Source organism: Moschus berezovskii, chromosome 22, assembly GCF_049115385.1.
Source record: "Moschus berezovskii isolate FMDL1 chromosome 22, NW_MosBer_1.0, whole genome shotgun sequence".
Classification (NCBI taxonomy): Eukaryota; Metazoa; Chordata; class Mammalia; order Artiodactyla; family Moschidae; genus Moschus; species Moschus berezovskii.
In genome coordinates, this window is record NC_142481.1 from 14,239,281 (window position 1) to 14,265,152 (window position 25,872).

Here is a 25,872-nt window from a genome sequence, read left to right on the forward strand (position 1 = left end):
GGCTGCAGTCAATGGGGTCGCAGAGTCGGACACGACTTAGGGGCTATATTTTCACTTCCTGATCCTGGGGTGCTCGCACCTGTGAAAGAGAAGCGGGAAGCGAGTTTAGTGTAGCGATCTCTGCACAGGTCACGGTAGCGCCCAGGGCGCTCGAGGGGGCGGTGCCCTGAGAAGCTCAAAAATTCCCGCCCACAGCGGGCGCGCGGGGGGCGGGGCGGGGCTGAGGCTCCGAGGGGCGGGGCTGCGTGGTCGCGTCACGCAGTGTACGTCGCCGCGCGCCTGCGCTCCTGTCCACGTGCGTCAGCTCCAGTCGCGTGGAGACCGGGAAGCCACCGATTCCTGAATCGCGCAGCTCCGCGCTCGCTATGAAACCAGGTGCAGCCCGTGGTTGGGATCTGGGTCAGGGCTGGGCCTCGGCGGGGAGCGGGGTGCCAGGCGGGAATAGAGGGGCGGGGTCTTGGCCTGGCGGGCAGGGGTTCTGAGCCCCGGATCCGGTCTCTTGTGAGGAAGGGTCCTGTTTCGGCCTCTCGTGGGGATGAGAGGGCTTGGTTCCGCCCTAGGAGCGAACCTGAGCCTAGGGTTAGGGTTCCTGGTCTAGAGGTTTGTGACTGACTCGACAGAGGTCACGGTCGTGAGTCGAGGGTCTTGGGCGTAAAACTGGGGATGTCCTGAACTGGAATTCGTTTCACTGAGGCCGTCAATAGGGGTCTTGGATATTGGACAGCGGGCGGCAGTCGAGGGTGCTGCCCAGAATCTAGATCCAGACATCGGGGATCTTGGATCTCTGGGCGTGGGATTTGGAGATTTGGCCTCATCGCGAGGCGGAGAGTCCCTGATCTTGGGCTAGACCCTCTTAAGACCCTGTCACCTCCCCTGTCGCTGCCGCAGCTACAGTACCCTTGACTTCAAACCCAGCTTCTCGGAGAGAGCCGCATAGATGAGTATTCTGGCTTGATAGTCTGTGACCCTCTCTGGCCCACTTTCCCGCTCTCTACTCTCCCGGGGGGGCGGATCCCTAAGCATGGAGTGGAGATCCAGAGCCTAGTGATCCTCAACTGCGGTGAGAAGTGAGGTGAAACTTCACACCCCGTCATAGGATTGTGGGGTGGGGGAGGGAGGTAATCACAGGGCGTGAGTGGTTTTATTCATTCCGATTTTACTGGAGATTCTCATGAACCCTCCGCACCTCCCTCCTAGTGGAATGAGGAGAGCCCCTGCTTTGACAGCAGAAGGGCCTCAGTTCAAAGTTTCAGTCCTAACTATGCTTAACTCACTGTGTGACCTTGGGCAAGTCGCTTTACCTCTCTGAGCCTCAGTTATCTCATCAATAAAATGGCGCCCAGTTCTAATTTAGTGAGAGCATGTTAAGAAAAAACAGCACATGGTGGTAATCCTCTTGCGATATATGTGTATTAGCTGGACAGACTGTACACCTTAAACTTTCACATAGTTACATTTTGTCTATTATACCTCGTATAGCACAGTGCTTGAAACTGCAATACTTTGGCCACCTCATGCGTCGAGTTGACTCACTGGAAAAGACTGATGCTGGGAAAGGTTGGGGGTGGGAGGAGAAGGGGATGACAGAGAATGATATGGCTGGATGGCATCACCGACTCTGTGGACATGGGTTTGAGTGAACTCCTGGAGTTGGTGATGGACAGGGAGGCCTGGCTTGCTGTGATTCATGGGGTCGCGGAGAGTCGGACACCACTGAGCGACTGAACTGAACTGACGTGTAATAGTATCGGTTCTAATTGTTACCTTTACCATTCTTATCAAGGGGAACAAAATTAGGGTCCTTTTCCCCAGATGTCTCAGCTCTTATAAATCAGGCTGATTACCTCCCCCCACCCCCAACTTGCTCCCCTGGAGTTGGGGAAATCTTCCATCATGACAGAAAGGGTCTGTTTCTTAGTACAGGTTTTCTTTTTTCCTTCCTCCTTCCCCTTTGGCCTGTGGAGAAATGGGGTCATCTGGTCAGGGGTAGTGGAATTTGTGGCTCCAAGCCTCCTCCCAAGTTCCCTTTCTCTTCAGTGTTTTGGGGTCTTTTGGTGAAGTGTCAGGCAGTGTGTCTCCCACCTGAGACCCTGGCAAGCCCACAGGCATCCTGTGGTCAGATTGTTCCAGGAATGGAGGCTACACCTTCTTTCCAACCCTGCCCTCACCGTGTTAGGATAAGAAGTTGTAGAAGTTGTCAGGAGTCAGCTCTTTAGCAAGGATTTTTATTTATTTATTTTTGGCTGTGCTGGGTCTCCACTGGGACTTCCCAGGTGGTTCAGTGGTAAAGAATGCCTACAATGCAGGAGACTCAAGAGATGGGTTTGATCCCTGAGTTGGGAAGATTCCCTGGAGGAGGAGATGGCAACCCACTCCAGTATTCTTGGTGAGAAAATTCCATGGACAGAGGAGCCTGGCAGGCCACAATCCATGAGGTCGCAAAGAATTGGACACAACGGAGCACGGGTCTTTACTGTTGTTCGGACTTTCTCTAAGCACTGGCTTAGTTGCCCCTCAGCATGTGGGATCTTCCCACACCAGTGATCGAAGTCATGTCCTCTGCATTGGTTGGTGGATTCTTAACCACTGGACCACCAGGGAAGTCCTTTTGCAAGGATTTTAGTCTGGTTGAGAGAGGACGTTTTTAGGAGATTTCAAGCAGGGATATGATGTCAGTCAGACTTGACTGAGACATTTAAACAGATCCTTGCTCTTGAGAAGGAAATGGCAGCCCACTCCAGTATTCTTGCCTGAAGGATCCTGTGGACAGAGGATACTGGTGGGCTGCCGTCTATGGGGTCACACATAGTCGGACACAACTGAAGTGACTTAGCAGCAGCTTCTTGCTCTGGGTGAAAGACTTTAGAGGAACAAGAGTGAAAGCACACAGAGCAGTAAGAATTTGTTGCTGTCATCTACTTGGAGATGATGTGGCTTGGTCCAGGGTGGCGGCAGTGGACCTGGTTGACAAATTGTCACCCTTTCGGATTTGTTTTGGAGATAGAGCCAATACTTTGCATGTGGGCATGAGGGGGGTCAAGGACAATTCAGGGTTTTGGCGTGTGTGACTGGAAGGGTGGGGTGCCAGTTTGGAGATGGGGAAGGCTGTGGCAGAAGTTTTAAACTGGGGGTCTGTTTAAAAACCAAAACTTATTTTTTTAAAAAAAGTATGTGAATGTGTGTTTTTCTGAGGAGTGGGTACAGTCCATTTTTCTAAGAGCTCCAGGAACTGAAATGGACTAAGATGTTTTGAGTATCGTGCAAACTGCCTCATGCCATGCCCACACTTTCTGGGTCTCTGTTTTGTCAGGACTGGGTTGAGGGTCTCTTAGGCATAGCGGTTTCTCCCCTAAGTAGGAAGGAGGAGAGACTAGTGTAAGGCAGCGTATTAAGCGCTTTTTGTATGTTGTCGTTTAATCTTTTCAATTCTATGATGTGGGCACTATGTTATTTTCCAGATCTCCTTCTTACGGGTGAACTTTTCAAGACACCCATGAACCTTGCCTACTCTCTAGGGTCGTGAATGGAGTGGCCATCTCCTTGTGTTCAGTCCGTGAGCTGCTTGAGGGGAGGGACCAGGGCTCTGGTCACCGTCCAATCACCTGCTTCCTGAGGGAGCAGAAAGGGTGCTTTCTTCATGAGGCAGAACCCAGGGCTTTAAGAGTCATCAGTAAACAGCTCATTTAATTTTCATGGAGCCCATAGTCCTGCAGGATGCATTGATGACCTAAACAACCATCCCTGTCCATTTGGAGTTGATTCGGTGGGGGAGTGGGGAAGAGGCAGTGATAATTGTTAAAATGCCATGTATGATAATTGGCAGGAAGAAAAAGAAAGCAGAGTAAAGGCCAGGTAGCCAGAGAAGGCTGGTCTGAGGAAGGAACATTTGGTCAGAGACTTGCGTGCAGTGGAGGGGGTGAGTCAGACAGTGTCCTCAGGACCCAGGCAGAGGGAACAGAAGATGTCGAGGGTGTGGAAGCTGGAAATGGAGTTTGTTCTTGGGGAGGAAGAACACAGGACCCAGCATAGAGTGAGGTCAGGAAAGTCAGCAAAGCCAGTGTGGTGATTCTCAGTCTGGGCCACACATTAGAGTCACCTGAGGAACTTTAAAGACCCATGCCCGGGCCCCCACCCCAGACAGTTACTCAGAATCACTTGCATGGGGCAAGGGGGAGACCCACTGACTTAGGACTTTGGAAGCCCGAGAAAGGAATTGTGATTTCATTTAGAATGTGATGGAAAACCTTTGAAAGGGTTTGGGCAGGGGAATGGTGAGAGCCGATTGGCTGTTCTGAAAAGGTCAGTCACCAGCTGCTGTGTGGGCAGGAGACTGCAAAGGGAGCAGGAGACCGGAGGTCAGCAGCTCCCGGGTAGGAGTTTGAAACCAGCTCATTTTTTTAACACTTAAATTAGGACTAGCCCTTCAGAGTTCTATGTTTTCATTTTTAACGCCATTAAGATGATCGAAGCCTTCATGGGGACTTCCCTGGTAGTCCAGTGGTTAAGACTCAGAGTTCCCAAGGCAGGGGGCTCAGGTTCGATCCCTGGTCTGGGAACTGAGATCCCACATGGTGCATGGTGTGGCCAAAAAAAAATAATTTTTTTTTAAAAAAGAGGTGAACCCTTCAAAGGGTGGGAATATAACACCTTTGCAAAACCTTTAGCAGGTTTAATATTGAATAGTTGACACCAAGGGAGGTCATTTGAAACCAGCACGGATTTTCACACAAATGATTGATAACTCCGTTTTTCTGAAAGTACAGCAGAGCTTTAGAAGCCATTGCAGAGGTCAGATACTGAATCTGTGAGCACCAGGAGAAATCTCTCTGCTTCAGACATTGTTTTGGACTCAGTGAACAATGTTTGCTGTCTCCCAAAGTGATGAAAATCAAGTCTCTCTGAATTTTCTTTTTTCCCTTAAACTTTCCATCTTGTTGACAAACCCTAAGTAAACTGCTTATAAGCGGTTGCCCATCCATAAAGGACAATTTTTGGTTTTTGCTTCCCCCTCACCGCTCCCCGACCAAAACCAAGCTGGGGGAGACTTGTGTGTGTTTAGAAGCAGGGGGACCAGTTAGCAGGAAAGATGGGTGCTGAATGCTCCCCCGCCATTTGGGGCTAGCACTTCTATGCCACACACAAGGTCCCGAGTGGGAGAGCATGAAGAAGTTTCAGGGCCTGGGGGACCTCCTGCCATAGCGCATGGGCACACACGGCATACACTCTTCTTCAGACTAATCAATATTGGAAACAGAACAGACTCTGTGAATTGACTCCCCAGCAGAGTATTAACAGTAATCTGGCTCTGCCTGTTTTCCTTCTCATCCTCATCCTGTAATTTCACCCTCCCGAGGCCTAATACTCAGCTTCACATTTACCACATCCTTTTGTCTCTGTAAGGGGGAAGGGTGCATGGGTTATCACTGAGATCAACACAGCTGGTGCTGTTCTGTGTTGGTTGTGGCTGGACTTTTTAAAAAGAATGTTGTGTCAGACATGGTTTTCTGGGGCTTGCCTTTTCACTTACCGGGATTCTGAGATTTTTTATCTGTCCCGTGTTGCTGTGAACCTTTTTTCTTTGATGGCCGTGAACGGTCCGAGTCTCATTCGCCCCCTCTGCTGACGGACGTCCGGGTCAGTCCCGTTGGTTCTGCCGCGGACGCCTCTCCCAGTGTGCACGTGTCTCTTCTGAGCAGAGTCCTCGCTGTAGAAGTAACTTCTCAAGCTCCGTGGCCCTGTTGATGATTCCTATTTCCGTTTCCATCGCAGGGTTCAGCCCCCGCGGGGGTGGCTTCGGTGGCCGCGGTGGCTTTGGTGACCGTGGAGGTCGTGGCGGCGGCCGTGGAGGCTTCGGCGGGGGCCGAGGAGGCTTCGGTGGGGGCCGAGGTCGCGGCGGAGGAGGAGGCTTCAGGGGCCGTGGACGAGGAGGCGGAGGAAGGGGTGAAGGACCGGGCTCTCCCCGGGCTGGGGGCTGGGGCTGGGGCGGGGAGGGAAGCATCGTGGGGTTTCGCTCTCACCACCTCTCTGCCTTGTAGGTGGTGGGTTCCAGTCTGGTGGCAACCGGGGTCGTGGTCGGGGAGGAAAGAAAGGAAACCCATCGGGGAAGAATGTGATGGTAGAGCCCCATCGACATGAGGGTGAGTGAGGAAGGCGGGGAGCCCACCGGGCTTAGGAGTGGGGCAGTGCCCCGATGGGGTGTTGACCCCGCTCTGACCCCCTCCCCCAGGCGTCTTCATTTGTCGAGGAAAGGAAGATGCACTGGTCACCAAGAACCTGGTCCCTGGGGAATCCGTTTACGGAGAGAAGAGAGTTTCGATTTCGGTGAGACCCCATGCCTGGCTAAGCCACCAGGGCCACCAGCAGTCTGGTCTCCCTGCCCCCAACTGTTCATCCTACACGAGACAGCCAGGGGATCATCTTAAGCTACAAGTCAGATCACACACTCCCCTCCCCAGACACCTCCGTGACCTCGCGCTGGCTTCAGGTTCAAGTCCTGGGTCCTCAGTGTGACTGGGGGCCCCTGCACGTGCTATCTCCCTCTCTCCCCAACCACGTGTCTTCCAGCCACTCCCGCAGCCTCCCCGTTCCCCCTGCCTGGAACACGCTCCTTCTCCCTGCTCCAGGCAGGGCCAGTCCCTTATCATCACGAGCATCTCTGGTCAGCTGTCATCTTGTCTCCCTCACAGGGCCCCTTTGCCCCACCCTGTCTAGCAGAAGCAGCCCTCACAACCTCTCTGCAGGCTTCCCTGCTGCCCGGAACTCACTTCCTTATTGACCTGAGTGAGCCCTCAGCTTTGGGTCATTCCTCCTCCCAGGCTCTCCTGGCCGCCCCCTTCTCATCCTCACCTGCCCTCGCCCTGCTCCCCGGACTGCACACGCTCCTTCCTGGCTTGACCTTCCTCCTGAGAGCCTGGCACTGGCTTCTATGCCGTGTGTGTCCATTCAGCGCATCCTCACTCCCAGAGGGCAAGGCCTTTGCCCCTTCAGTGCGTTTGCCCAGTGCCTGAGCTTAGGGGCCGGCACAGGCAGTGTTCGTAGAACCAACACAGAGGTCTTACCTTCTGTTGTCTGGGATGATCTTATCTTTATTGTCCCCGTCGCTGCCCCTTCTCCCTGAGTCAGGAGTCCCCACGAGAGCGCAGGCCGAGCCTGTTGCGGTCCCAGATGTATATACTCATTTGTTTCTCGTACAGTGACTGGGCACCCAGTCCCTTTTGAGGGCCCTGGAGTTAAGAGCCTGGGGTCTTGCAGAAGAGCCTGGCACTGACTTCCATCCGTATCTCTCCGGGTGCAGGAGGGAGATGACAAAATTGAGTACCGTGCCTGGAACCCCTTCCGTTCCAAGCTGGCAGCGGCAATCCTGGGCGGGGTGGACCAGATCCACATCAAGCCAGGGGCCAAGGTCCTCTACCTTGGGGCTGCCTCAGGCACCACCGTCTCCCACGTCTCTGATATCGTCGGCCCGGTGAGTAGACAGAGGGACAGGAAGAGGTGGGAGGGAGGGACAGTTCCCCTCCTCTGCTAGCCTGGACTCAGAGACCCTGGCTGCTTCCCTGCACCAAGGGGCTCAGACAGGCCCTTCCTGGTCACAGTGCCTGTGCATGAAAGGAGCAGCTTGAACCACATGGTCTCCGGAGCTCCATTCAGCCTCACACCTGAGTTCTTGGCCTGGAGCGAAGGGGCTTGGGTGTCGGGGTAACCAATGTTGGGAGGGCCAGAGCTGAGAGTACATTTGATTTGATTGTTACCCCTCTGGGACTTTCCTGGTAGTCCAGTGGTTAAGACTCCACGCTTCCACTGCAGAGGGTGCGGGTTCCATCCCTTGTTATGGAACTAAGATCCTGCATGCCATGTGGTGCAGCCAAAAAAAAGATACCCCTCAAATCTGGGCTTCTGGTTTCCCTAAACCGGAGATTGTCAGTTTGGGGGCCTATGCTTCTGTGCGGCTGGACAAGCCTCCCTGTTGACAGGGCACCCAGACATCTCATTTCATGATCCGTCACTCGGCTTTGAGGCTAGAGGGTATGTCATTTAATGGTTAAAAACCCCAGACTCCTGTGGGCTCTTAACAGTGAAGTGGCTTTCAGCAGGTACTTACTCTCTCTGAGCCTCAGTGTACCCCTCTGGAAAATGGGTGATTGTGATTTAAATGAATTAAATCCTGTAACGTGCCTGGAGCAGTGTCTGGCCCGGTGCAGGTATTCTTAGCTGTTATGTCATCTCTATGCCCTGCTGCTGCTGCTGCTGCTAAGTCACTTCAGTTGTGTCCGACTCTGTGTGACCCCAAAGACTGAAGCCCACCAGACTCCCCCATCCCTGGGATTCTCCAGGCAAGAACACTGGAGTGGGTTGCCATTTCCTTCTCCAATGTGTGAAAGTGAAAAGGGAAAGTGAAGTCGCTCAGTCGTGTCCGACCCTTAGCGACCCCACGGACTGCAGCCTACCAGGCTCCTCCATCCATGGAATTTTCCAGGCAAGAGTACCGGAGTGGCTTGCCATTGCCTTCTCCACTCTGTGCCCTAGCTTCCTCATTTTAAGCCTGAACTGGGGGCCTGGGCTCTCAGATCAGACAAAGTAGGATGGAATAACCCTCGGACCTAGTTTATTCATCTGTAAAATGATAACAAGGGCTTCCCAGGTGCCTCTAGTGGTAAAGAACCCACCTGCCAATGCAGGAGATGCAAGAGACTTGGGTTCAATCCCTGGGTTGGAAAGATCCTCCAGAAGGGCATGGCAACCCACTCCAGTATTCTTGCCTGGAGAATCCCATTGACAGAGGAGCCTGGCAGGCTACAGTCAGTGGGGTCGCAGAGTCAGACAGGACTGAAGTGACTTAGCAGGCACACACACATCATGATAACCGGTCATTAAATGGTAAAGTTTTGATTTGGGGATTTGAAGAGCTGCATGTGGCTTTAAGAAAATTAGAGATACCAAGGGAACATGCAAAGATGGGCTCAATAAAGGACAGAAATAGTATGGACCTAACAGAAGCAGACGATATTAAGAAGAGGTGGCAAGAATATATAGAAGAACCGTACAAAAAAGATCTTCATGACCCAGATAATCATGATGGTATGATCACTCACCTAGAGCCAGACATCCTGGAATGTGAAGTCAAGTGGGCCTTAGGAAGCATCACTACGAACAAAGCTAGTGATGGAATTTCTAGTTGAGCTATTTCAAATCCTGAAAGATGATGCTCTGAAAGTGCTGCACTCAATATGCCAGCAAATTTGGAAAACTCAGCAGTGGCCACAGGACTGGAAAAGGTCAGTTTTCATTCCAATCCCAAAGAAAGGCAATGCCAAAGAATGCTACAACTACTGCACAATTGCACTCATCTCACATGCTAGTAAAGTAATGCTCAAAATTCTCCAAGCCAGGCTTCAGCAATATGTGAACTGTGAACTTCCAGATGTTCAAGCTGGTTTTAGATCAAACCAGAGATCAAATTGCCAACATCCGCTGGATCATGGAAAAAGCAAGAGAGTTCCAGAAAAGCATCTATTTCTGCTTTATTGACTATGCCAAAGCCTTTGACTGTGTGGATCACAACAAACTGGAAAATTCTGAAAGAGATGGGAATACCAGACCACCTGACCTGCCTCCTGAGAAATTGTATGCAGGTCAAGAAGCAATGGTTAGAACCGGAAATGGAACAACAGACTGGTTCCAAATTGGGAAAGGAATAGGTCAAGATAATATATTGTCACCCTGCTTGTTTAACTTATGCAGAGTACATCATGAGAAACACTGGGCTGGAAGAAGCACAAGCTGGAATCAAGATTGCCAGGAGAAATATCGATAACCTCAGATATGCAGATGACACCACCCTTATGGCAGAAAGTGAAGAGGAACTCAAAAGCCTCTTGATGAAAGTGAAAGAGGAGAGTGAAAAAGTTGGCTTGAAGCTCAACATTCGGAAAACTAAGATCATGGTATCTGGTCCCATCACTTCATGGGAAATAGATGGGGAAATAGTGGAAACAGTGTCAGACTTTATTTTGGGGGGCTCCAAAATCACTGCAGATGGTGATTGCAGCCATGAAATTAAAAGACACTTACTCCTTGGAAGGAAAGTTATGACCAACCTAGATAGCATATTAAAAAGCAGAGACATTACTTTGCCAACAAAGGACCATCTAGTCAAGGCTATGGTTTTTCCAGTGGTCATGTACGGATGTGAGAGTTGGACTGTGAAGAAAGCTGATCACCGAAGAATTGATGCTTTTGAACTGTGGTGCTGGAGAAGACTCTTGAGAGTCCCTTGGACTGCAAGGAGATCCAACCATTCCATCCTAAAGGAGACCAGTTCTGGGTATTCATTGGAAGGACTGATGCTGAGGCTGAAACTCCAACACCTTGGCCACCTTATGCGAAGAGTTGACTCACTGGAAAAGACCCTGATGCTGGGAGGGATTGGGGGCAGGAGGAGAAGGGGACGACAGAGAATGAGATGGCTGGATGGCATCACCGACTCGATGGACATGAGTTTGGGTGAACTCCCTGAGTTGGTGATGGACAGGGAGGCCTGGTGTGCTCGATTCATGGGGTCGCAAAGAGTCGGACACGACTGAGCGACTGAACTGAACTGAATGCGGTGTATGGGCCAGAGTAGGCGATCCATACAGGAGAACTAGTTATCATTGTTATTTTTGTTTGATTTTGTTGTCTTCTAGGACGGTCTGGTCTATGCAGTTGAGTTCTCCCACCGTTCTGGCCGTGACCTCATTAACTTGGCCAAGAAGCGGACCAATATTATTCCTGTCATTGAAGACGCTCGGCACCCACACAAATACCGCATGCTCATCGGTGAGGGGTCTAGGGTTGGCTTGGGAGAGGGGAAGGTGTGAGACAGGCCACTGCAGGTGTCCTGGAGGAGGCCCCCGGAGCCCTGATTCGGATGGAATTGGAGTGGATGAACAGGTTGAGTCTGCAGAAATGCAAATAGTCTGGGGAGCCAGGTGAGGTGGAGGTGGCGTTCCCGTTTCAGGGACCCAGATATCTGGGCCCTTGGGCCAACCTCTTTCCCTCCAGTCTCCTGACACCCCCACCTCCCACTGAGTACTTCCTGCCTGCCTCCAAAACCCAGTATCTTTTATGCTACCCCTGCTGCTGCTAAGTCACGTCAGTCGTGTCCGAATCTGTGTGACCCCATAGACGGAAGCCCACCAGGCTCCCCCGTCCCTGGGATTCTCCAGGCAAGAACACTGGAGTGGGTTGCCATTTCCTTCTCCAATGTGTGAAAGTGAAAGTGAAGTCGCACAGTCGTGTCCGACCCTTAGCGACCCCACGGACTGCAGCCTACCAGGCTCCTCCATCCATGGGATTTTCGCAAGAGTACTGGAGTGTCTTGCCATTGCCTTCTGCAACCAAAAACCTACTTCAGAGGTCCTCATCAGCATCATTAGGTGACATCATAACCCAGAAAGACACCTAGAGGGACCCATTGTGAATATTAATAAGTTTGTTTTTAAAAAAAAGTTCAGAAACATAGTATAACAATTGAGCACCTGTAAAGCACCCCCAGAGGTAACTGATCTGAACAATTCGATGTCGACTTTTCCTGATTTTAAAAAAGTCATTGCACCATCTTTTCATTTTTTAAAGTTTTTCTTCCTGTGAGTTTTTTCCCCTGTTCATTCATACCCTACCTCTGTCCTGCAACTTTTCTTCATTTCACGATCCTGCAGACGCGATGGCCTGTAAGTGCTCACCGTTACTTGCCTTTTTGATGACGTGTCTGTCTCCCCCCCAGACCCGGGAGCGTCTCGAGGGCAGGGTCCGGGTCTGACTCGTCTCTGTACCCCCTACACCCAGCCCGGGGCTGGCCACAGAGTAGGTGGCAATGTGGTTTACAAGAGGAATGAATGATTGGTGTAACTGTGAGCTTTGGACCCATCTTGGGGGCACTGTGGAGGGTGGGGGATCTTTTGGGGGGGGTGAGACTGGAGGCAGGAAGACTGCCAGGAACCTGCTGGTGTTGGGGCTTAGGCCCCATGGGAGGAGCTGGGAAGATTAAGTGGATCCAGCTTTTAACTGCTATTTCTTTCTCCCTAGCAATGGTGGATGTGATCTTTGCTGACGTGGCCCAGCCAGACCAGACCCGGATTGTAGCCCTGAATGCCCACACCTTCCTGCGTAATGGAGGACACTTTGTGATTTCCATTAAGGTGTGGAGCTTGGAGGAGTCTATGGGGTGGCAATATCTTCTTGGTTTGTAACTACCAAGTAGTCAGTCAAAGCAACCCTGATCAGTGTATTCCCAGCTCCCTATAACCCACCCAATCGAATAGAACATAATGAAAAATGTCTACAAAACTAAAAACCATAGAATTTAAAGAGGCTAGACTATAGTGGTTGAGTGCATGATCACTGAGTCTGAGTATCTGAGTTTGGATTCCAGCTTGCTGTGTCTTTGAGCAAGTTACCTAACCTATATGCCTGTTTCTTCACTTGTAAAATAGCAATATTAGGTCTGTCTCCTTCTCAGTACATGCGGAATGTTTAGAACAGAACCTGGTATAAAATAAACAACAGATAAATGGTAGGTGCATTTTTAAGCACTCTTGAAATTCAGAGGCCTCTCCAGTACATCAACCAGATTCCCCAGTCTCTTTTGCTGCGTTTGTTTTTGGTATTCTCAGCTGCATAATTGCTAAAGAAAAGGAAGTAGGAGGGGAAAAAAATGTGTAAAATTTAAACACTAGCTTTTAGATAAGTAGGGTTCTGTTGAAGGATTTATGTTCCAAATCAAATCGAAAACTTCTCTAACAAAGTCTTTCCGTACATTTCCATAGCCTCGTCTCCAATAAAAACAAATTCTGCTGGTTTAAAGAAGCACAAAAAGGGGGGAATATCCCAAAGCTTGCCTTAGACTTCAAATCCTCTCTTTTGCAGGCTAATTGCATTGACTCCACAGCTTCTGCCGAAGCTGTCTTTGCCTCTGAAGTGAAAAAGATGCAGCAAGAGAACATGAAGCCCCAGGAGCAGCTGACCCTAGAGCCGTACGAAAGAGACCATGCTGTGGTTGTGGGTGTGTACAGGTGAGCACGAGGCCCCATCAGTACTTGTTACGAGTGCCCCCAAAGTGGTGACGGGCTCTTCTAAGTCCACTTTCTTCTCTCAGGCCACCTCCCAAAGTGAAGAACTGACGCCCAGCGCCATCTGGATCGCCAGAGTGTGTTGCTACTGTTACACGTTTGTTTTTCTATTAAAAGACTCATCAGTCGCTCCGTTTGCTGCTGATTGCTTGACGACGTGTATTCACAGGGCGCTCGCACGCTCGATCCACCGGCGTGGTGGTAGGGGCGAGCGCTCCCACCCGGTCGCACTGCGCACGCTCCTCTCTTAGCTGCCTCCTGCGCAGCCGTAAATTGGCCTTCGGCGCTTGGGCGGGGTCGGTAGCTCACTTGCGCATGGATCCCAGTAAGGTCCTCTGAGCGCAGCCGCGGAGCGTTGCCCTGGGTCACGTGAGGGGAAACAGCTTGGGGGGTGGGGGCGGAGTCCGGGGCGGGGGGGCCGGTTTGTTGTGGTCGCCATTTTGCTGGTTGCATTACTGGGTAATCGGGGCCCTGGCTCGCTGTGCTCGTCGGATATCTTCAGCCTGTGGGCAGGACTGAGCTCGGGCTTCCCGAGCAGCTTGAGTTCCCTTGCCCGCGCCCTCAGGTAAGGACGCGGCTCCGGGGAGGCAGCACGCGCTCTCGGGGAGGGAGGGTAGTCTGGGACCCGCCCTGCCTGCGTCGCCGCGAGATTTAGCACGAGGCCGAAGGAGGAGAGAAGGGGGGCGGCGGGCAGGTGCAGGCCTTGCCTGGCTATTCATAGTCGGATTCCTGGAAGGGGCCGAGCCGGAGGGAGCAGTCTTAGGAGGGGTAGTGGGGCCTCGCTCCCGCCCTTTGTTTGGGCTCGGCTCCGCCGGCCGCATCGTCGTCGCCTAGCAACCGCTCTCCTGCGCTGTGATTGGTTGATCTCTTGGCAGCAACGACCAATGGCACGGTTGTTGCCATGGTAGGTGTGGACTGCCAAGTTCGGTCCGGCCCCGCCCGCCTGGGCGCCTCTGGCCGGGGCTGGCCTCCAGGGTGGGGGGCGGGACGCCGGGGTCCCCTGGGGCGGGTGGCTGCGCTGGGCGGGGCCGGCGGGGCGAGGGTTAACCCGCCCCTCCCCCGTCCACCTGCTTTCCCCTTCCCCCGCGTGCCCCGGACTGACCCTAGTTTCCTCTCCCCGCCCCTGGCGGCGGCGGCTGCTGCCTGCTGTTGTCACCCACCGGGCCGCCTGTCCCGCTTGCCCTCCCCGCCGCGGGGCTTGCCGGGCCGGCCGGGCCGGGACAGGCGGCTGTCTCCTCACCACCGCCATGCTGGCCGCTCGCCCACCGAACTGGGGGCCCCACCGTGCTCCAGCCCCCCGTGGGCGCGCCAGCCCTGACCTGGGTATGGGGTGGAGGCTGGGAGAGAGGGTCCTGTTGTGGGAGGGCCCCGGGGCAGAGATTGTTTTGTGGGGGAGCTCCAAGAGAGAGGAGGGATCGTGGAGTGGCAGGGCTTGGCATGGGAGAAAGGATCGACACGGGAGAAGGCCAGTGGGGAGAGGAGTTTGGTGTGGAAGATACTCTGGAAGGAGAGAACTCTGATATTTGGCGAATTTGTCTCTGGGGGACTTCTAGGAATGGGCACTGCTGAGGATTGACCCTGGTGTGAAGGAGTAACTGGAGAAAGGGCCCTGACAGGAATATTGGGAAGGAGGGTGGGGGTAGGATCCATGGTAGGGGAGAGAAGGACGATCCACTCTAAAGCGCGGATAGAAACGCCTCCCCGTTGCTTCCCCAAGGAGTGGCCCTAGTGGGGGAGGGGGGAGCAGCTTGGAGTAATGTGGAGAAGGGCCCTGGTGTAGCATGCGGGAACTGAATATGGTTTGGGAAATTACTAGAGGGGTGGTCCCTGATGTGGGAGGAAATGATAGGGAAGAGGTCTTGGCATCGCATGGGGAGGGTCCCCTGAGAAGGGTGTACCCTGGTGGGTGAGAATGCCTTGGGGTTAGGACTCTTGTTATAAAGGGGTCTTCAGATAACCTTGCTGTGGTTGTGAGGGTCCCTGAGGACCCTGATGTGGTTTTAGGGACCTGCAGAGGAGTCTGCTGTGATTTGGAGGGGGCCGGAAGACTTGCCCCTTGTGGTTTGGGAGGGAGCCTAGAGTTCTCTGGATTGGGGGATCTACTGGGAAGGGTAGACCTTGAAGTGGAGGGACTGTCCTGTGGTAAGACAAGGTCTTGATGTTCAGAGAAGACTACGGGAGGGGCCCTAAGGAGAGCCATAAGTAGAAATGGGGAGGAAAGCGTGAGCCCAGCTCCCTATGCTGTCTGTGGTTTCTCTCTTCTCTTCCTCCCCCCAATTATTCATGTCTTCTGTCCTTTTCTGTCACGGCTCACATCCCTGCCTGGCTCCCAATTGTTCCCTTTCCCATGTTCCTCTCCTCGTGCTGCCTGCTTCATGTGTCTGGTCATCATTTGCTGGGGGACTCTGCTGTGCCCCCACCACCACCGCTTCTCTCTGTCCGCTCTTCACTGCCACCTGTTGATCCCGTGTACCCTTTTCTCCTTGCTCTGTGCCCCACCTCCTCTCTGTTGTCCACCTCTTTCCCGCTTGGCACCGGCCAACACATCCCCTTGTTCCATGTCCCCCCTCTCCCCCCCGGCCCTGCCCCCTCTCAGGTCTCAGCGGCGGTGGCAGCCGAGGTGCAGGATGCGAGAAGGCGCCCCCCGGCCGGGCTCCCGCTCCAGGCCTCGCTCCCTTGCGGCCCTCTGAGCCCACCATGGCTGTCCCACCGGGCCATGGTCCCTTCTCTGGCTTCCCGGGGCCCCAGGAGCACACGCAGGTACGCGTTCAGCTGGCTCCTCACCTGCCTGGGGAAGGGGGAAGCTGGGATAGAAGGGTCTTGGGGCCAAAAAAGATGATGTGGTTGCCCGGGACAGTCTGCCAGGCGTGAAGGGCGCCATGGGAGTGGAAGATAGAGAGGAGTCGCTGGAGGAGTCAGGATTTGGAGAGCCTGGGTTCCCATCCAGGCACAGTGGTTATATTTCCTTAGGTTCCCCGTGTTTCAGTTCCCTGTTCTGTCAAATGGGACCTGATACCTACCTCACAGGGTTGTTGTGAGGATTAAACAAGTTCATAAAATGCAATTGGAAATGCTGAGAATAGTGCCAGGCACATGGTAAACACTCAATAAAAATTCATTAAGAAAAAAAATCCAAAGTGAAAGATCTGGAGGGGTTAAAAGGGAAGAAGCTTGAGCCTGATGGATTTTGGAGCCAGCAGGGCCTCGGTGTGCAGGGTTAAGACCTTCGAGGGTAGACTGAAGACTCTGAGCTGTAGAGCTTGAAACAGGATGGAGTACGAGGATTCAAGATCCTCAGGGTGAAAAAACTGGGCAGAGAGGCACAGAGTAGGGGTGCAGGGTGGGGGTGGGAAGGCCCCAAAGGTTGAGGATAAGGCAAGATAGGGAGCCCCTCTGGGAGGGATTCCCAGGATGGATGGCCTCCGGTGAAGGATAGGGAGGGTCAGAGCCCAGGTTTTCAATCTCTCCCATTGAGGTTTAGAAAAGAATCAAGGTGTGTGATGAAAGGTCAGGGTAAATCATTCACTTCATGATTCACTCAGCAAACTTCTCATGAACACCCACTGTGTGCAAGGCCCTGCTCCAGGCTCAGGAGAGGAAGCAGCGACAAGATAAAGGCTCTGTCCTTAGTAAGTTTCAGTTCTAGTGGGGTTGTCAGACCGTGACCAGATAAATAACCCATGTGGTAAGCCCACAGGGTTCGCCCCCTCGAGGTAGGGGTGGAGGCCCTCCCTCAGTGCCCACCGACTGGTCACCCTGCCTGTCCCCAGGTGCTGCCGGAAGTACGGCTCCTGCCGCGGAGGCTGCCCCTGGCCTTCCGAGACGCGACCTCGGCCCCGCTGCGTAAGCTCTCCGTGGACCTCATCAAGACCTACAAGCACATCAATGAGGTGGGCAGAGGAGCGGGGATACAGGCTGGGCGCAGAGGGGTCCTGACAACGTGTCACTCACCACTCCCCATCTCCCGGCCGGCTGAGCAGGTGTACTATGCGAAGAAGAAGCGGCGGGCCCAGCAGGCGCCACCTCAGGACTCAAGCACCAAGAAGGAGAAAAAGGTCCTGAACCACGGTTACGACGATGACAACCACGACTACATCGTGCGCAGCGGCGAGCGCTGGCTGGAGCGCTATGAGATCGACTCGCTCATTGGCAAAGGCTCCTTTGGCCAGGTGCGGGATGCCCCTCAGCCGACCCTGATCCAGGGGTTGGGAGGTACAGGCACCCACTGGTATTGACCCCCACAGCCAGTGGGTTCAGTGACTTCAAGCTCCGTGCTGGGCCACTTGTCCCAGTCAGTCGGTTACCTGTGCCTTAGTTTCCTTTTCTATAAAATAGTGCAAACTACAGGACTCCCCACATAAGCTTGTATCCCGTGTTTACACTAGTGTCTGACTGTTGGTGAGCACTCCAGTTTTGAATGAGTGGTATTACTGATGGTGATATTGGTGGGTGTCCTTGCTGGACAGAGGGGTGGTCCCTGGCTCTGTTCCCTGTGCCCCCATTCCCTCACTTTATGATGGGCCTGTGATCGCAGGTGGTGAAGGCCTATGACCATCAGACCCAGGAGCTGGTGGCCATTAAGATCATCAAGAACAAGAAAGCCTTCCTGAACCAGGCCCAGATTGAGCTGCGGCTGCTGGAGCTGATGAACCAGCACGACACAGAGATGAAGTACTACATAGGTGAGGCCTGGCGCAAGGCTGCTCGGGATGCCCCCCACGCTACATGCAGGGGCTGGGGTCTTCAGGTCAAGCTTGCCACTTTCACAGTATCCTGTTCTCATGAGAATACTGGTCAGTTTATTGAGTGCTCACTAAGGGGTCAGGCTCTATTGTAAGAACTTTACACACATTAACTTGTTGAACCCTCATCACAGATTACCCACAGTTTGGAGATGAAAAAACAGAGGCAGTTAGGTGCCATCACTTGCAGCAGGTCACGGCGTTTGTACTCAACAGAGCTATCATTTGACCAGGCAGTGACCTCCAGAGCCTCTATTCTGTGTGCATCTTTGTCCTCTTTCCTATACCGATGCCTCTTAGAAAAATCAATTAGATTGAAGGAATGTGTTTCTTTTAAAGGGAAGATGCACATCCTTACCGTAAATGGAAAGCGAGTCCCCTTTGTCACAAAAATAAACAGAACTGAGACTAAAAACAGTGTTATAAAATGAAATGTAGGACGGTGTTAAAAACCCATCAGCAGCAAATAGAAAGTTTCTCTTTGGTTTAATCACAAAGTCTGACAGAGATTTGAAAAGAGGTTTAACTTCCTGTAAATGAAATTGTGGACATATGAAGACGTTTTGATTAGTAGCCAGTAGAGAATCCCATGGACAGAGAAGCCTGGTGGGCTACAGTCCACGGGGTCGCAAAGAGTCGGACACGACTTAAGCGACTTAGCACACATGCACCCAGCGCGCAGACCACACTCCAGTTGGGTCTGTGCTCGAGAAGCAGACACAGATCTGATGCCAGCCTCTCTCTGTGTGACTGTGGGCCGCTGGCCCTCGCAGAGCCTCAGTTTTTTCTTGCTCGGCCCGTTTCCGCCCCCTTCCCGGCAGTGCACCTGAAGCGGCACTTCATGTTCCGGAACCACCTGTGCCTGGTGTTCGAGCTGCTCTCCTACAACCTGTACGACCTCCTGCGCAACACGCACTTCCGCGGCGTCTCGCTCAACCTGACGCGGAAGCTGGCGCAGCAGCTCTGCACGGCGCTGCTCTTCCTGGCCACGCCCGAGCTCAGCATCATTCACTGCGACCTCAAGCCCGAGAACATCCTGCTCTGCAACCCCAAGCGCAGCGCCATCAAGATCGTGGACTTCGGCAGCTCCTGCCAGCTCGGCCAGCGGGTGCGGCCCGGCCCCGGGACCTGGGCTGGGTGTGGGTGTGGCCCGGCTGTGGGCGGGGCCGACTGGCGGCCTGGGTCCGCTGGGCGAGGCTAGGCGGGGATAGCCTTGTCACGTGCAGCCTGATACCTGAGCTACGGTGCTTGGGATGGGGCCAAGAGAGGGAGAGGGCCACCAGGTGTACTGCCCGAAGGAGAGGGGAGAGAGGAGCCTGAGGGGACAGGACCAGTTTTGAGACTGCCAGGTTGGGGAGGGGGTGGGCAGTGGGGCAGTTGGATGGCTGTGAGCCTGAAAGGCTGTAGCGGTTTGCAAAGTTTTGTTTTCCCTGTGCTCATAAAGCTGGGGGTGGAAGGGGCGAGGCTCTTTAACTTTGCAGCTAAGATGATGCTGGTAGTGGCTTGAAAAGGGCCTAGTTTGGGAGGGTGGGAAGGGCCTAGGTTTGCCGGCTGCCAGCCTCTGGTGACCTAGAGGGGCTCAGGACCAGACTAGGCCAGCAGAGAGCCCTGGGGCCGATGAGTACGATAGTGGTGGTGATTCCAGGAAGCTGGTGCTGATAACATTGAGGGTTTGGCGCCCCCTGTTCCAAGTGCTGGGGGCAGGAGGCTCGGCCCTCCTAGCGTTGGGGCTATTCTCGTAGCAGAGGCTGGGACCTCTGATGGTTGCCCTCTCCCTTCCTCCAGATCTACCAGTACATCCAGAGCCGTTTCTACCGTTCGCCCGAGGTGCTCCTGGGCACTCCCTACGACCTGGCCATTGACATGTGGTCCCTGGGCTGCATCCTGGTGGAGATGCACACTGGAGAGCCCCTCTTCAGTGGCTCCAATGAGGTGTGCTCCCGCGGAGGGGGTGTGCTCCCGAGGAGGGGGTGGAGGCCCGGCCGGCCCAGTGATCCTGACGGCCCGCCTGCTCTCAGGTGGACCAGATGAACCGGATCGTGGAGGTGCTGGGCATCCCACCAGCCCCCATGCTGGACCAGGCGCCCAAGGCTCGAAAGTACTTTGAGCGGCTGCCTGGGGGCGGCTGGACCCTACGAAGGACAAAGGAACTCAGGAAGGTGCGGCCCCCGCCCCACGCCGCTCCTCCTACCCCGGCAGCCCCTCACTCTCTCACACTTGGGGCTCCCTCCTCCGTCTCCCTGCTTCCTCTCCCTGTGTCTTTCCCTGTCTGTCCTTTCCTTCCTCCCCCACCCACCCCCTCTCTCCTACTACCCTCCGCACAGCTCTTCTTGGCTTCTCTCTTTCCACTTTCTCTCTCGTGCCTCTGTTTCCCCGTGTGTGTCTCCCTGCCCCTCCTGCCCACTGACGGCCACTCTCTTGCCCCCCCTCCCACCTCCCCCTGCCAGGATTACCAGGGCCCCGGGACACGGCGGCTGCAGGAGGTGCTGGGCGTGCAGACGGGCGGGCCCGGGGGCCGGCGGGCGGGGGAGCCGGGCCACAGCCCCGCCGACTACCTCCGCTTCCAGGACCTGGTGCTGCGCATGCTGGAGTATGAGCCCGCCGCCCGCATCAGCCCGCTGGGGGCGCTGCAACACGGCTTCTTCCGCCGCACGGCTGATGAGGCCACCAACACGGGCCCTGCGGGCAGCAGTGCCTCCACCTCGCCCGCACCCCTCGACACCTGCCCCTCCTCCAGCACCGCCAGCTCTATCTCCAGCTCCGGTGGGTGCTCAGTGCCGGAGGAGGGGTCTGGTAGCTCTGATCGGGGGGGTGTGGGTGGGGTGGGGAATAGCTTTGTCACTGGGCCTTGGCCTAGAGCTTGGAAGCTACGAGATCCTGAACTCAACAGTGGGTGGAGCAGGGGAGCTCAGACGATTCCTGAGCGTCTCTCTGAGCTTGGGCTCAGATCTCTAAAACTTGTTTTGACTCTTTGACACCCAACTGAACCCTGACCCTTAATCTCACTTGTTTGATCCTTTGAATGGGCCTGGGCCATGAACCAGACTCAGCCACCTGAAAACCAGCACCCCCCCCCCCCTTCCTTGCTAAGGCCTCTCTCCTTCCTTGGCACTTCCAGGAGGCTCCAGTGGCTCCTCCAGTGACAACAGGACCTACCGCTATAGCAACCGATATTGCGGGGGCCCAGGGCCCCCCATCACTGACTGTGAGATGAACAGCCCCCAGGTAATGGGGTCTCGGGGACTTAGGAGGAGGGTGGTGGGCTGTCTGGGGCTTCAGAACCCAGGTCTCCATTACCCACCGTTGCTTTGCTCCTTTAGGTCCCGCCCTCCCAGCCGCTGCGCCCCTGGGCCGGGGGGGATGTGCCCCACAAGACACATCAGGCCCCTGCCTCTGCCTCATCACTGCCAGGGGCTGGAGCCCAGTTACCCCCCCAACCCCGATGCCTTGGTCGTCCCCCATCACCAACCTCACCACCACCCCCGGAGCTGATGGATGTGAGCCTGGTGGGCGGGCCCCCAGACTGCTCCCCACCTCACCCAGCGCCCGCCCCCCAGCATCCAGCTGCCTCAGCCCTCCGGACTCGGATGACAGGGGGTCGTCCACCCCTCCCACCCCCCGATGATCCCGCCACCCTGGGGCCTCGCTTGGGTCTCCGTGGTGTACCCCAGAGCACGGCAGCCAGCTCATGACCCTGCCCCCTCCCTGGGGCCCCTCCTGAAGCCATACCCCCCCATCCGGGGGCCCTGGGCTCCCATCCTCATCTCTCCCCTTGACTGGAATTGCTGCTACCCAGCCGGGGCGGATGAGGCCTGCACTGATTGGGGCCTGGGGCAGGGGTTCAAGGAGAGGGGTTGAGGCTCACCTCCCCACTAAGGACTGGACCCTTGGCCCCCTCTCTCCCCTTGTTTTCTATTTATTGTACCAAAGACAGTGGTGGTCCAGTGGGGTGGGGGAGACCCCCCCTCACCCCAGGGCCCTAGGAGGGGTGGGGGCAGGTAGGGGGAGATGGCCTTGCTCCTCCTTGCTGTACCCCCCAGTAAAGAGCTTTCTCACATGCCCGCCTGAGCGTTTGCAGGCCCTTGGCTCCCCTCACCCCGCCCTCAGAGACATGGGGAACGGTGTTTGGGGAAGGGGTGCTGGCAGAGCTTTGTGGTTGGGGTGAGGCCCTGGTCCCTGGGGGAGTTACGGCCCAGACATGGGGCTTTAGGAGGCGTGGGGCTGTGGAATCCTAGACAGCGATCCTGGATATGCTTCTAGCCCACACTGGCCTTTTCTCGGATAAACTGAGACCTTGAAAGGTAAAGGGCCAGCTGTCTATGGGGAACATCAGGTTCTGTCCTGATAAGCCAGGGTTTGCGCAGAGTCTGCACAGGCGTGGCTCATTCTGCCAGGCGTTCAGTAGGTGCTGAGTGCATGTAGCAGGCCTTATTGGTGCCATCTGGGGGATGGCAGGCAGCAATGGGAACAGAATTTATATCCCCCCCACCCCCCACCCCACTCACACACTCACACGTCTTGTCTCACTTTTTGGAATCAGTGCTGAGCAAAATGTTTTAGATTCTCAGGCAAAAAGAAATTACCGGGGTTCCAGGTAAGTGGGCCTGTTTCCATTGTAATTTGGAAACTTCTGTCCCCCAACCGGCCAATCAAGAGTCGCCAGATTCAAAGGATACTGGTGCGCGGCGCTTTCTGGGAAATAGCGTTCTTGGCCCTCTGTTTTCCCGATTTTCGTTGCTGAACTACAGAGCCCAGAATTCTTTTCGCTCACGCGCTTAGGAGCTTCCCAGGCAGCCAGTCGGCAGCCAGAGACATCCAGGGCCCGGATGCTGGAGGCGGGCCGTAGAGGAGGAGAAGGCAGTGATTGGGTGGTTTAGGCCAGACTCTCGGGAGCATTGAGTTCGCCAGTCTTGCGGCAGGTAGGTTGCGCGCTGTGCTGGGAGAGCATGCAAGTTAGGCGTTCGTGATTACGGAGCAGGAGGTAAGCGGGGAGGCCCAAAGTGGCCCCACAATGTGGGGCATTGCTAGCCGCTCTGTTGGGTCCGGCTTGCGGGAAGCCTCAGTCGGTAGGAGAGTGGGGCAAGAGCCCCGTTATGGATCTGCATGTGTTCACTAACGGAAGCCGCTTGGAACGCGGACAGAACCGGCCCGGCACCGGTAGGGAAACCTCCCTGGCGGAGGAGGTGCTGTCTGAACTGAGACCTGAAGACGGAGGAATGTTTGGGGGTGGCGGTGGTGCGGCGTGATGAGAAACAGGTGTGTGTGTGAATGAATCGCAGGTGATTTGTGTTAGTGGAAATCTTATTGAAAAGGGCTGTGTGAATTAGGTCGTGGAAGATTTTATTGGCTCTTTAGGGAGCTTGGACTTTGTCCTGAGTGCAGCGGGGAACCTTGGTAATTTCCACAAGGGAAGGGACCCAATTTGCTGCCAGAAGAGATTGACGGGAGAGGCTAGGGTCTGGGATCCCAGGATGGCAGCCGTGGTGTCCTAGGCAGGAGATGCCAGGGTTGTACCATGACAGGGCCCTTGGATGGGAGGGGAGGATGAATGTGGGTGGAGGAGACTTCCAGAAGGCTGAGTTCACAGGCTGTGGGAGAGGGATTTCTCTAGCACTGTAGAACAGATTTTGGCCTATCAAAAATGCTTAACAAAAAATATTTTTTGAATGAATTGCCGTAGGAAGGAGGTACTACTATGATCTGCCTTTTGCAAATGAGGTTACTGATGGTAGAAAAATGAAATAACTTGCCCAGGATAGGGTTTCCCTGGTAGCTCAGCTGATAAGGAATCCACCTGCAATTTGAGACGCCGGTTCGATTCCTGGGTGGGGAAGTTCCCCTGGAGAGGGGATCGGCTACCCACTCCAGTATTCTTGGGCTTCCCTGGTGGCTCAGACGGCAAAGAATCTGCCTGCAATGCGGGAGACCTGGCTCCTATTCCTGGGTTGGGAAGGAGGGCATGGCAACCTACTCCGGCATTCTTGTCAGGAGAATCCTCATGAACAGCGTTATAGTCCATGGGGTCGCAAAGAGTTGGACACAGCTGAGCAACTAAGCAAGGCCCAAGATTACATGGCTAGGAAGTAGAGGGCTCAGGATCTGTGAGTGAACCACTGACTTAGCAAGGTGCAAGGTGAGCCTCAAGACATCACAGGAGTCAGTTCATGTAAGTCCTGTAAGGAATCTGTGATGAGCATAGACATCTACCCAGAACCTCTCCCCTAACCTGTTGACTGACTGCCAGCATACCTCCTCCTGGATATCTAGAGATAGTGAACTCCTGGTCTTTTCCCCAAAACGTATTCCTCCCACATTCTCACTAAATGTCAGCTCCATCCTTGTAGTTATTCAGATCAAAAGCTTTGGAGCTGTCTCGACTTCCCTCTTTGTCTTATACCCTAGTCTGGTCTATCAGCAAATACCCTCAAAGTATATTCAGAACCTGACCATTTCTTCCTTCCTCCATTCTTGTCACCCTGGCCCTGTCCATGCTCATCTCCTGCCTAGACCATCAGTGGTCTCCTTGCTCCCCACTGTCTGTTCCTCACTTGCAGCCAAAGGGACATTCTGAAAGCCTGCATCTGGTCACAGTCCCCTTCCCCACTCTTGATTCCGTGTGCCTCCATCTCACAGAAGGTAGAAACCACATTCCTCTCTGTGGCCTGCAAGGCACTGCATGGTGTGTCCCTGTTACCCGTCTGACATCTTCCACTCCCCTTGGCTTGTTCCCTCTGCCCCAGCTATACTGGCCTCAGGACCTCTGCACTTGCTGTTCTCTTTACCTTGAACCCTCTTCTCCCAGAGTCAAGGCTCACCTTCATCTCCTTTAGGTGTTTACTCAGATGTTGCCGCCTTCTGGAGGTTTTTCCTGGCCACCCTTCTGGAACTGGATCACTGACACTAATATCTGCCCTCCCTCTAACCTGTTTATTGTCTGTCTCCCCCCATAGCAGCCCATCAGGCAGAAGCTTTTGTCTACTCCGTGCTTTTTGTCTAACGCCTAGAAGAGCTCTTGACATGTAGTACAGGCTCAGTAACTGTTTACAGGATGAACGGATGGGTGATTTCATAGTAGCTACCCATCCCAGCATCCTAGGGACTCTGCTGATCCCCTGTGCCCAGGGCTGCCTGAAAATTTGCTGAGGTCTCTGACATCCAAGGGGCATTTCATCTTGCCTCTGCTTTGTGCTCAGAATTGAGAATGCAGCAGAGAACAAGAGTTTCCCTAGAGAACTCATTCTCAGGGGTGGAGGTTCATATTGTTAATTTATCACACAGATATGAAATTACAAAGTAGAGTTGTGAGAACACTTGACAGGATGTCTAATCTGGACCCTAGGAAATGAGGTTTGAGGTGATGAAGGAATATTAACACTCAATCAAGTGTGTGTGTGTGTGTGTGTGTGAGACTTGGAATGTAGAGGCTGAGGGAGAGTAAGAGGCGAGACCACGTGGATCCTGTAAGGAGTTTGTCTTTACCCCAGGTGCATTGGGAGGTTGTAGAAGATTGTTTGTTTTGGGGTTTGTGTTTTACACTGTGCCGGCTTGCAGGATCTGTGCGCCCTCAGCAGTGAAAGCTCAGAGTTCTGATCACTGAACCACCAAGGAAGTCCTGGGAAGCTGTAGAATTTTAAACAACGGAAGGAGGCATGATCGGTTAAGTGTGTTAAAAGCTCCCTTGGGCCTTGTGTGGGGAACTGGCTGTAGGGGATTGAGGGTTGAAGTAGAGACACCTGTGAGGAAGCTGATTGCCATGAAGTTAAAATGGCTGCTACTAAAGGAGACCCTGTGTTCTTCCCTGTTTCTCCTGTGAAGAGGTGGAGTCTCCTTCTCCCTTTTCATCTGGGCTGGCCTGTGGTTTGTTCTGACCAACAACATGCAGTGGAAGTGATGCTGTGCTGGTTGGGGGCTGGGCCTTAGGAAGCAGCAGCTTGTGCGTTTTTCTCTCTTGGAGCCCTGGACCACCCCCTGGAGAGAGAGGGAAAGAGGGAGGCCCAGTCAGCCCCCAGCTGGCGTGCTACATC

The 25,872-nt window shown here is 54.2% G+C and overlaps 2 protein-coding genes across 5 annotated transcripts; both read left to right on the forward strand.

Annotated features, from left to right (window-relative positions):
• The first annotated feature begins 264 nt into the window (after positions 1–264).
• Positions 265–13,234, forward strand: FBL (fibrillarin rRNA 2'-O-methyltransferase). The gene is made up of 9 exons (XM_055412169.2): positions 265–375; positions 5,770–5,940; positions 6,036–6,137; positions 6,227–6,321; positions 7,295–7,465; positions 10,683–10,815; positions 12,064–12,176; positions 12,904–13,049; positions 13,133–13,234. Exons 1-9 carry the CDS (start codon positions 366–368, stop codon positions 13,155–13,157), a joined length of 966 nt encoding a protein of 321 aa, XP_055268144.1. The 5' UTR covers positions 265–365; the 3' UTR covers positions 13,158–13,234.
• Positions 13,235–13,514: 280 nt separating this feature from the next.
• Positions 13,515–21,909, forward strand: DYRK1B (dual specificity tyrosine phosphorylation regulated kinase 1B). 4 transcript variants are annotated; one of them, XM_055412163.2, is made up of 12 exons: positions 13,714–14,429; positions 15,703–15,866; positions 16,877–16,996; positions 17,087–17,275; positions 17,641–17,788; positions 18,670–18,956; positions 19,634–19,780; positions 19,867–20,007; positions 20,296–20,331; positions 20,416–20,611; positions 20,967–21,073; positions 21,169–21,909. In XM_055412163.2, the coding sequence occupies exons 1-12, from the start codon at positions 14,354–14,356 to the stop codon at positions 21,538–21,540; spliced, it is 1,983 nt and encodes a 660-aa protein (XP_055268138.1). In that variant the 5' UTR covers positions 13,714–14,353; the 3' UTR covers positions 21,541–21,909. The 4 variants fall into 4 exon arrangements, with proteins under 4 accessions (XP_055268141.1, XP_055268138.1, XP_055268137.1 ...); XM_055412166.2 differs by lacking the exon at positions 13,714–14,429 and adding an exon at positions 13,515–13,671 and having other exon boundaries at positions 20,296–20,611; XM_055412162.2 differs by having other exon boundaries at positions 20,296–20,611.
• Positions 21,910–25,872: the final 3,963 nt, after the last annotated feature.

What these genes read in the sequence shown, in the direction of transcription:
- FBL (XM_055412169.2), top strand. An exon ending in ACTTTGTGATTTCCATTAAG is followed by an intron (nt 12,177 to 12,903) that starts GTGTGGAGCTTG and finishes TCTCTTTTGCAG; the next exon opens with GCTAATTGCATTGACTCCAC. An exon ending in GTGGTTGTGGGTGTGTACAG is followed by an intron (nt 13,050 to 13,132) that starts GTGAGCACGAGG and finishes TTCTTCTCTCAG; the next exon opens with GCCACCTCCCAAAGTGAAGA.
- DYRK1B (XM_055412162.2), top strand. Translation starts at nt 14,354, where the DNA reads ATGCTGGCCGCTCGCCCACCGAACTGGGGGCCCCACCGTGCTCCAGCC. An exon ending in GGCCCCAGGAGCACACGCAG is followed by an intron (nt 15,867 to 16,876) that starts GTACGCGTTCAG and finishes GCCTGTCCCCAG; the next exon opens with GTGCTGCCGGAAGTACGGCT. An exon ending in CCTACAAGCACATCAATGAG is followed by an intron (nt 16,997 to 17,086) that starts GTGGGCAGAGGA and finishes CCGGCTGAGCAG; the next exon opens with GTGTACTATGCGAAGAAGAA.